Raw genomic sequence first — 11,164 nt, forward strand, 5'->3', positions numbered from 1 at the left:
TGTGTCAGTTACAGCACATAACGAAGGTCTGGGAGCCAGCTCTTACATGGGTCACCCATCTTTCACCTTTGCACATACAACAGCATGTTCCACACACTTCAGCTGCAGCAAAAGCACCTAGTCAGGAATTTGGGCTGAATTCTGAATCCATCTCAAGTCTGCACCTTCAGCATCTCTGTTCAGATTTCAAATTCCTATGACTGTTTTTCACAATTCCATTTCTTTCCTTTCCGCTAAGGTATGATTGCTGGCAGTCTGGAAAACGTTCTTGTCATTAGCCTCCTAAATAATTCAGATTTAAAAAAAAAAAATTTTTTTTTTGTTATGCTGAATGAGAGAGTTCTGGCAAAAAAGCTCTCTGATTTGACGTTAAAATAGAGATTCCTTGCCTTATGAGGGACAGAAAACATACCATCAAGGAATCTGAGTATTCTGAATCACCCCATTGGTGAGAAATCCTTGATATAATGAAAATTTGTACCTGGAATTCAAGGCTATAAATCCTGGATACTGATACTTTGTTTGCTGCTCTTCCTTTGTTGTCTTGATATGTTTGTTCTATCTTCAGTCTTTCACCTCTATTGATTGGTGGTAGAAACCAAGCAATTTGTAGGTTGGTTTCTCAGTGCAGAAGGATGTGGGGACTGGCCAGTTCAAAACATTCATTTGGTAGTACTCACATGAAACAATGAGACTGCTTGCATGGAACCCAATCTTTCAGGCATCTTAGCCCAAAAACCCATGGTCAACATCCATAGGCTTACTGAAGGAAAGGTTAAAAAATCCTCTCAAACCAAACTCTGCACCCCAGTTTTAACAAAAAATAACCTATTTCTACAGTATAAGAGCACCCTTCTCTTTTTCAGGGAAAAAGCCTGTAGTCTTTCTACAGCATGGTATTGCAGGAGATTCTATTCACTGGATTTCTAACCTGCCCAACAACAGCCTGGGATTCATCCTAGCAGATGCTGGCTATGACGTCTGGATCGGAAACAGCCGAGGGAACACCTGGTCTTTAAAACACAAAACCCTTAGGCCGTGCCAGAAAGAGTTCTGGCAGTTCAGGTATTCTGTGGAGTTACTGACTTCTGTGGAATTACTGAAGAAAGCAACTTTCAGGGGACTAGCAAACTTGGGGAATTAATATTGGGGTGTAGAACCTTTCCCATTCAGGCTACAGGTTTTCATATTACCTGATTTCAAGTGGAACATACAACATTCAAAGGGACTAAAGCAAATCATCTCCTTGGATGCAGCCACTTATGGCCATATCATAAGGGTCAGAGGGAAGGGCTTGGCTGGGTTATCTGGACAGGCCCTTCTGGAGTCAGCACACACAGAAGCAAAGCTGGAAACACCCAAGTCATCCACCACCTTTGTCCATATGCAGTGCTGGATTCTTTGGGGGAAACACCTCCAAAATTGGGAGGCATCTGTAACCTTTAAGTCTCCCACTGAAAACCATGACCCCAGAGCAGACAGGAGAGCAGGCTGCTCAGCTCGGTCTAGGAATCTGTGATCTTTCACAGATGAACTCAACCAAGAGAGAAATAACTAAACTGAGAAATAAATGACTAAATTCACTTCCCCAAGGGCCACAGCTAACAGACAAAACTGGTACTTCCTCAGCAGAGAGCCTCAGGAAGCCTGGTAGCACAGCTGCATGCCTCCATCCCTTTCCCCACTCACAACAAAGAATCCAGATGAAGTGTGTAATCTCATCTTTGAACGGGTTCTGCTCGGTGCTATAAAGAAAACCAGCATTCAAAAACTCATGCTGTGATAGCCAACCTTTCCATTTGTCAGCTTTTTGTGTTTCTCCCCTGTAGCTTTGACGAGATAAGTAAATACGATCTTCCAGCAGAGCTGTACTTCGCCATGAATAAAACTGGACAGAAGCAAGTATATTACGTTGGCCACTCAGAGGCTTCAACCGCAGGTAATGTTAGAACTGCCTGAGTACAAAACAATCAATGTCACAACCTGACTGGAATGTATCTCTCTCTGTTAGCTATGTTTCTCTCTCATAAAAGTTATTAAAGGGAGAAGTACTTTCTGACCTAACATTTGCAAAATACGGGAAACTTTTCTAAAACTGTTCTCTTTATCTGAAACACGGAAATAAATACAGGATCCAGAAATGCTTCTAACTTCTGTAAGTAAGGATTACTAACACACAAAAGCTATTATTTACCAGGTACCCTGTACTATAGTTTGCTAAGTATCCTTATTACAGTCTAGCCATTTACTGTTATTTAATCACAGTTTTGCAGCATTGGATATTTTTCTTAAAGTTTCAGCAACAGTAAGCTTTTATTAAGCTCAGTTTTTAAGATGGATATATCTAATCCACATAGGTTAGATGTAAATACTAAAAACAACAGTCCATAAAACAGTTCAAAAACAGTCATAAATACTGTCAGAAAACAAAAAAAAAAACCTAATTGTTAATAAGTCTCATGACTTAATCTCAATTAAAGCATAACTTGTGGATGACTATAACTCACCACATTACTGTATAAAAAAAATTACCAGACAGTGGAAAAGAGAAAATAAAAATCAATACTAAAAACTTCCTTGCTATCAGCACCTATGTACCAGCATCAACTCACTTAATGGCTTTTGAATGCAACTTACTTCCATTCAGCATCAGTTGACAGTTCCTGATGTTTGTGGTTTACGCATAAGATCCTTGAATGGATACTGGGTTTTATCCAGTGGACCATGGTGTGCTAAAATCAGAAACAGAGAAGAAAATGGGAGGAAGTAACATGGGGCCATATGCTTAGACCATTATTTTCCTTTCCTCTCATAAGCATCTTCTGGCAAAACAAACAATTTAGGCAAAACCATCATCTTCTTTGTCTTTAAGTACCTATGTTTCAGGCAATTAGTTAAAATTGTCATCAAATCCATCAGTGGAGAAATTTGGATGTGTTCAGAAAACAGGATGAAACACATCCTTTCTGGTCTCTCTTCCCTTCCCCCAAATTCTTCCTTTATTTGTGTGTTCACTCACCCTTCCAAGTTTGCGCTTATTAACCTCTCAGCATTCAGATAATTATTGTACTACTGCATGCCAGCATGAACATATACGGTCTTTTAGAGACTACAAGCTGAAAAACTCTATTTCATTAGAGTGTGGGGAACTTTGGAGGGAATCTGAAGTAAGAAAATTTAATTAATATATCTTTTCCTGAAAAATGGCCTTAACACAAAATTGTCAGTTCTGAGAAAGTCAAAGTCTGGATATACTCTAATGAAGCTGTATCTTTAGAATGAACTCTACTTCCCAAGTGTCAAGCATCAAACACTTTCCTTAGGTAAATATGCAGCAGAAACAACAGACAATGAACTGCTAATCTAGTCTCACTTCTTATTTGCTGCCTACTGTTTTTTCAATTATTTTGTCTGTGGAAGATCTCTTCACTAACTCAGGTTCTCTCTTCTGTGTTTGCAGGCTTCATAGCATTTTCTACTTATCCTGAGTTGGCTCAAAGGGTCAAAGTGTTCTTTGCTTTGGGACCAGTAGCCACAATCACATATGCTTCCAGTCCTGCGGTAAGACTTACGCATCTTCCTCAACCACTTCTCAGGGTATGTTATTCTTCCTTCTAAAAGACCTAACTGTCTGTTTTGTCTCTACTGGGTTCACTCAACTTGAGCTGATTTTTAAGGAGGTGATGAGTTAAGACCGAGTTTAGTGTATCAGAGTGCTAACAGTGCTGGCAGACTTTAGATTCCACAGAGCTAAATTGCACGGGTTGACACAATCTCTCTTTTGGAATTTCTTTAAGATAATGGAAATACTTTTGCCATCATTTATTTACATCAGGTATTTCTGGAGGAAACTCACAAATAACTGGATAATTGAGTCTACATACTCTACTAAACCTAGCCTTAAGCACTAGTAGAAAACTGCAAATAAGACATTTAACATTCTAAATTCATTAGACAGATCATGTCATCCTTGCAGTTCCTTTATGCTTGTGAAATAATTACTCATTACTAAACAAAGAAACTCTTAAAGGGAGGTACCTTGTTCACACCAGTACTAACCAATTTAATACATTTTTCTGGGAATGGTAGAAATCCTGCATTCTGTACTTTTATGTCAAATTGCAGGAGTGTGCACTCTTTCTGCCCCCATATCCACTGTATCCCTGTATCTTTTTGTACCCACTATGTGGCTATAGAGTGTCTGACTCTACACCCTTCTCATTTGCCTGCTCCCTCTTTGCTTAGTCTCAATATTCAGAGTACAGCTTTGTGCACCCACCTGGAAGACTTATTAGGGCAAAGAGGGACTCCTTGCATTTTGCAGTCATGACTGCAGTCAACTGACCTCTCTCACTGAGGTCACTGCAGTAGAAACAGAAGGATACCTTCCTCCAGGACTCATGTCCAATAATATATGGCAGGAAGAACACATGGTGTGCTCTTGGGAAGAATACACTTTAAAGGGTACTGGGAGGGCAAGTGGTTTCAGCAATCTGAGTTAAGAGACTAGGCTATTAGGGAAGAGGGAGTGACAGTTTCCTGCATGATATGCTCCTGTAACAAGAAAAAAAAGTTTTGCACTTTTCCCTCCTCAGTTAATGTTTGGCCACAAAGGAGTCTTTCACCAGAATGAACTGCTGAAAAGGCCTCTGACATTGATCTGTAGATCTTGCGGAAAGGCCTGTGGAAGTATCCTCTCTTACATAGCGGGGGGCAGGACACAAAATCTGAACATGGTAAGCATGTCCAAGACCATCTTAATACAAATAAAGCTAAAGTAACTTTGACAGAAAATAATGTTTCTGCCCTACATCTATATACAGTTGCAGAGGCATACAGAAATGTGTTGGGGTTTTCAGATAATTCCAGCTAGGAATTCAGCTAATGATGAGATTAACCACATGACATATTCAAATCACACAAGGAAGAAACCTGAATTCAGTCTGGTTTCATCTTGCACTGATGACCCTTGGTGTCCTCTTTTCTGAGGGCTAAACCAAAGAATTGTTAGACAAATACCAAATCATTTTTAAAAGGACAAATAGATGATAGAGAAATATCTCTTTTCTTTTGTATAATTCATATTTTCCTTCCTAATAAGACACCCACATCCTCAGAATGTAAGAGATTGTTTCCTTCTCCTTCCAACATGTCAAAACTTTTCAAGTCAAAACCGAGTGACAAGAGCTATTCCTCCACACTTCTCTCAACAGCAAGATATCATCATTTTGCTCTGGCTGCTATCTTTTTTCCCTCCGTTGAGTTCTTCCACATCTCTGTTCTCTGCTGCCTTTTGCTCTCTCACACTCAGATTATATAACAAGTCTTCTCATAAAACCCTCTCAACACACATGGTCTCATTATACCCATCAGACAGTCTATTAACAATCCTCTTGTACTGATTAAGCACAGCACTGCTTAGAGGCACCAGACAAACTGTAAAAACTGGGAAAAGCCTTCCTACATATTCCCCAAATGCTGTTTTCCATATGAGTAAGCATTAATGTGGGAGAGACTCTTTCAAAAGCATAAAACTCTACCTATTAATTCCTACTGTAAAATCACGTATTTGTGAATCTCTCCTCAGCTTACTGTTTGCTATTTCAAGAATATCCTGTTAAAGTGGGGTTTTTACACAGACGTACATTACTCAGGTCCTTCACAGTTTTATTCTGTCATAACATTGGATCCCTGCATTTGTAGCATTTCTGCTTTCTCTTCAGAGTCGAATAGATGCATACGCAGCACATTACCCAGCTGGAACATCGGTTCAGAACATCATTCATTGGCATCAGGTATAATTGCGCACTGACATATAAACTGACTCTGACTATTGCTTTCTACTCAGCTGGCAGCCTACAGGGAAGTCCAGAGGCGGTGGTTCTGGGAACCTGCCCAACACATCTTCTCACATACTGTCGTGAGCACCTGCCACAGAGGGAGTGCTGTTTACCTCCGGCCAGGGCAGGACTGAACTGAACCTTCAGTATCAGGCACTGAGATTTCCCTGTGGCACATCGGGCCTCTCCATACTAGCCTCTAGCGGCTTCCAGCCTTCATCTTTATTGCTGAAGACATTTGCCTTGAAAAGCTGCAAATGAACTCGAGTACAGTCTAGGCACTTGGCAGGCACTAGGAGGATAGCGGAAACTTGGGCAGCCAGGGGATAAGCCAGAACAGGGAAGTGATCCAGGTTAAAGCTTTCCCCCAGAGAACTAATTGCAGCCTGGATCAGCTCCCAGAGCCAGTTAAACACACAAATGCTTCCACTGGCATAATGAGAAAGTGGGGAACGCCTCTTCTGCTGTCACTTTACATCACTCTCAGACCTGAGCTTGTTCTGCCTATGCTCTGAAAAAGACCAGGGCAATAACTGGCCACTTCTGCCAACACTTAATATGGTCCTAAATTTAGGTGGGTTCCTGGGCACACCCCTGACAAAACTTCCCTGCACTCACACCCTCAGAACCCAAAGCCAGCAAACGGAGAAAAACTAGCAGATTTCTAACATATCCTCAATATTCAAAGCCTTGAAGTCAATCCACATAATCCAAGCCAGACACTGTAGGGATAACTCAGGAACAGTTCCATGATGTTCTCTTATCCTAAATTATAGACAACTACTCACAAATCAAACTACTTATCAAGTTTGGATAAAAACAACAACAACAACAACAACAGCACTTACCTCTTCATCAGGACAGATTCCAATTTTTTTAGACAATACAGATTCAAGAAGACTACTGTTTAGTGACAGGTTAACCACACCCCACCTCCAACAGCCAAACTCCTGCAAGAATTATGGAATCTCTGGAAATGTTACCACTACTGTGAGCACACCAGACACAACTGACAGCCAAAAGACAAGATGTATGAAGACAGAACACACAGTACGCTAGACTAGTAATAGCCCCAACAGCTTCTAGACATCCAGGTCCTCTTTCCAACAGGAAACTTGTACCTAGCCACAGGTCAGGATGGCAAGCCCAAGTTTACTCAACTAAGTCAAATAACATTTTAATAACAAAATGTGCCAAGGGTGGTGTCTGAGGATCAGGAGGGAATGTTAGCAAGGGGAAAGGCAATAAAGCCATTCACCCTATGATCCGTACTCATTACTTGTGGAAACCTCCAACCACAGTGAGGAAGAGGTAGGAGTCACTCACAGTCCAGTGTCTGGGCACAGTGGTCCCTGAACTTGGTTTCTCAGTCTCTTAACACTTTCATCGTATCTGTTTTTATTACAACATTAACAGCTACTACATGCAGATCGACTTCAAGCTTATGACTATGGCGCTAAGGAAAACATGAAGAAATACAACCAGGTAAGACAATATGGTTTTCTTGAGAACTCATCCTTGGGTTCTGGCTAAGAATAGAAACTAAGAATAGAAAACTTCAGATTTTAGGACCCGTGACCTCACCTGCTACTGAGAGGAGAAGAAAGTGGTCTGAGATAGATAATCTTTCACTTGAACCTAATACGCATGAGCATAAAAGCCTATTCATAGGCAAAGCATAGGGAGTTCCTTGTAGACAGCAAACAAAAGCTGATTTGGGTTGATTCTGTCTTCCTTACTGATGCGGGGATGTGTCCCATGACAGGTCAATTTACAYGCCATTCCCAAAAGACAAGACCCACACTYAAGTCCTGGGACTGGATGAGGATGGAGCAATAACTCTTCCCCAAAAGTCCTCAAGGTCTGCCTTTCAGTTAAGGGAGGAAATGGATCTCTTACCTAAGCTATGATGAGCTCTCCAATCAGCTGACAATTGTTTGATTTTTAATCAGCACATTTGACTTACTTACAGCACCCTGTTCTGAATCAGGGCAGGTGGCTTTTCATGGGCAGAAAGGCTCCAAAGATATATCTGACAGTTTCACACATGCCCATGATCCCTGAAACCGTCTAATGTCAGATTATAAATGGCCAAAGTATTTCTTGCTTCTTGCTACTTAAGTCCCAAGCAGAAAAGCTAAGCCCTTCAGTTTCACTCCATGCCCCCAGCAAAACCTGAAGAGCATCCCAGGCTAGGTGGGGATGGGACACATACGAACAACAGCTCTGCAGTCCTTGCTTGATGAACACAAATACTGCTCTCTCCATAGCCCCACCTCTCAAGGGCACGAGCAGGACTCATACTGCAGCACGACGTGTATCCATGCACTATGGAGAGGCCGAGGAATAGGACAGATCATTGTTCTTCACAGTAGACAAGGAATGGAGTAGGGGGAAATAAACGCTGGGAGGGCGGGCTTGGTCCTGACTGTTTTCCTGTAGTGAGGGAGGGAGGGAGGGAAGCAAAGAGATGCTTGCACAGAATCTTTTCTCTAAGAACAACTTCTGGCATGACAGCATCCACTTCAAGTCTCCTCCCTTCCTTCCAGTCTACTCCTCCTGTATACGAGATAGAGAAGATGAACACAGCAGTTGCTGTTTGGAGCGGTGGACGCGACAAGTTTGCAGATACAAAAGACACGGCAAAGCTACTTCCTCGGATCACTAAGCTCATTTACCATGAGGATTTTCCTGATTGGGGACACCTAGATTTCATCTGGGGCCTTGATGCAACTAAGAGAATGTATTTGAAAATCACTGAACTAATGAGAAAAAACCCTTAAAGCTTCACAGAAGGAACTCATCCATCCAGTAAAAGCCCTCAAAGACTTCTGTTTAGCAGTAAGGGTGATTCCTGGGGAAGGGGTAAACACACAGTTACACACAATGGATATTGGTATAGGGGGTTACAAACCAGTGTAGACTGGTTTGTATTTTCTTGCATTTCTAATAGTTTTAGGTTTTCCACAGTGCTACAGTATTTAGATGACTGGAGTCTTCCTGAGGAAGTTGAAGTCTATGGGGATGACTACTGAAAATACAAGCATGTTAGAAGGCACACTTCATGCATCACTTACTTTGGGATATATTAACTGCTATAACCGATTTTGCTATAACTGAACTTTCTCTTCCCTTGTATATCAATACCACATATTCTGTCTGAGAGAGAGGTGTTATCCCATGAAAATACACAATGGGATTTGCTCATTTCTCTGTTGAAGTACTACTGATCTTTGTTTAGATTAAATCATCCATCCTTCTGAGAGAGCGCTTGGCCTGTTTTTCTCTCCCCACATTTACCAACAGTGGCAAGACAGGCTCAAGAGACCTTCAGTCAGAAGATGACTCCAGCATGTAAGCAGACACTAGTTGGCTTCAATGCCTCAAATGCCAAGGAATATGACCTAATAAAACTTATGTCATAGAGGAATCACCAGATTGATGGACAGATGCAGATATTCTATTGCCCCTTATACCCACACAGCTACTAATGGTTTGTTTCTGCATTCTCACTTAAATCCCTTGACTAGAAAGATTACAAATATCTTCATACTTATAACCTGGCAACTGAGGATCGAGGAGAAGCAGACCCATCAGGCAGCCAGTGCACCAAGCAATACATCCATCTCAACAAATATTCTTGGCACTGGCAGTTGTTGCAAGTTCTTCCAGCTTCTCAATTCACCACATTAGTGCATCCTCTCTGCTCACCAACAAGATGATCTGGGAGGTGAAAGATCACATTAAAGTACTTGTCATCACAGGCAAAGGCAGGGTAGCTCAGGTACTGTGGGTACTTCTGGGTGGGAGTGTAAAGCTAGATACTTCAATCAAGACTCCTGTCAAATGGAACCCATTCAGTCATCATCTGGCAGAAGGATATCAATATCTAAGCAATATAGAAAACATACGCTAAGAAGATCACAAACCTTGTCTAACAACCTGTGATATCAGTGGGATTTGATCTCACAACCGCTGGAGATGTCAGCAGTCTCAGACACACAGACTGGAAAGTGGCTGCTCTCGCCTACACCACATTACTCGTGACCTCCCAGTGGCCTGACCACCCCAAAGAACTCAGAACAGACCTAGCCCTTCTCCTCAGCATAGCAGGGGAGATGTTGCATAGGCACATAAAACGATACCTGCAATACAAACGAGAGCTTTAGGTCTGAAGGGAGGGGAAGCTAAAGAAAGAATTCTAGCTCAGGCAAAGAGGAAACAAGTGCCTCCTTGAACTGTCTAGCAGTAAAGCCCTCCACCTCTGCTCTCACACTTCTGCAGCACCACCTAACATTCAGGCAAGCTGCACGCTATGAACCTAACAGCATGACACTGCACAAAACATATGAAGGAAGGGATGGAAAACAAAAGATCACAACACCAAACTCCTTCCACCCTCACCAGCGGTGCCTTTTCCCTACCACAGAATCAGCGATAACCATGAACTAATCAAGGTTCTCAGGCCACACTGCTCTGCCAGGCTGAAGCAAGCAAAGGGCAGACCCTGGAGACTGGTTCTGGGAGATGAAAGAAGGGGAATCTAGGAGTTCCTCGAAACACAGTTGTGTGCATACATGTCTAAGAACGAGCTCACTCAGCTCAGCTCGGAAGCAGCCACCATGGGGCACTCAAGCACATCAACTTCAAACTATTCCAGGGAATTCTGCTGTGCCTTGCAGGAAAAAAAAGCTGCAGACACAACATCCTGCAAGAGCCATAGAGAAGCATTCAGGTCAGTGAACAATATCGCTCAGAAAAGAAAGAAGCATGCAGCATCTTCCATGCTGAACACCAAAAGATGCCATGATTACAGAGAATTGATATTTCAGGCTAATGTCACCTCTGACACAACTGAGATTTTCAAAGGGTTACCATATTCTCTCACACAAGACAAAACCTATTTCCAAATGCCCATCAGACAGGCTTCCTACTTACCAATACAGTTCCCTACAACCAAATGTCTTCTTCTTATTAACATCCATCAGGAATGCAATCCTGGAATGAAAAGTGCCTGGACAAATACAGCATCCCCCACCCCTTATGCTTCCCCCTGGAAGACTGCTGGCTATCCGAACTACATCCTTGTAGCGCTGCAAGGCTCCCTCACACCTCTGCTTCTTCTCTGAGATTAACTGAACACACCTGAACAGCACCACTGAGCACAAAGAAACTCTCCACCACAAAATAGACGAGAGCCTGTATTTTCAAGAAGAACTCACACTTCAGGACCTTCATCGAAAAACTTCAGTCAAAGGAACTTTCTAGTATGCAGAAAGGGCATACTAGAATGCACTAAGGCACTGAAGTCACACTAGCTTGGT

At 42.1% G+C, this 11,164-nt stretch overlaps 1 protein-coding gene across 1 annotated transcript; it reads left to right on the forward strand.

Annotated features, from left to right (window-relative positions):
• Positions 1-826: 826 nt before the first annotated feature.
• Positions 827-8,623, forward strand: LOC112975237 (lysosomal acid lipase/cholesteryl ester hydrolase-like; the record flags this gene model as incomplete). The annotated part of the gene is made up of 7 exons (XM_026085024.1): positions 827-1,065; positions 1,830-1,939; positions 3,461-3,597; positions 4,596-4,736; positions 5,724-5,795; positions 7,257-7,325; positions 8,390-8,623. Coding segments are annotated over 7 exons (1,002 nt in total), but the record flags the coding sequence as incomplete, so codon positions are not given.
• Between the last annotated feature and the right edge of the window lie 2,541 nt (positions 8,624-11,164).

The sequence above is a fragment of the Apteryx rowi genome, unplaced genomic scaffold (genome assembly GCF_003343035.1).
Source record: "Apteryx rowi isolate R43461 unplaced genomic scaffold, aptRow1 scaffold_658, whole genome shotgun sequence".
NCBI classification, from domain to species: domain Eukaryota; kingdom Metazoa; phylum Chordata; class Aves; order Apterygiformes; family Apterygidae; genus Apteryx; species Apteryx rowi.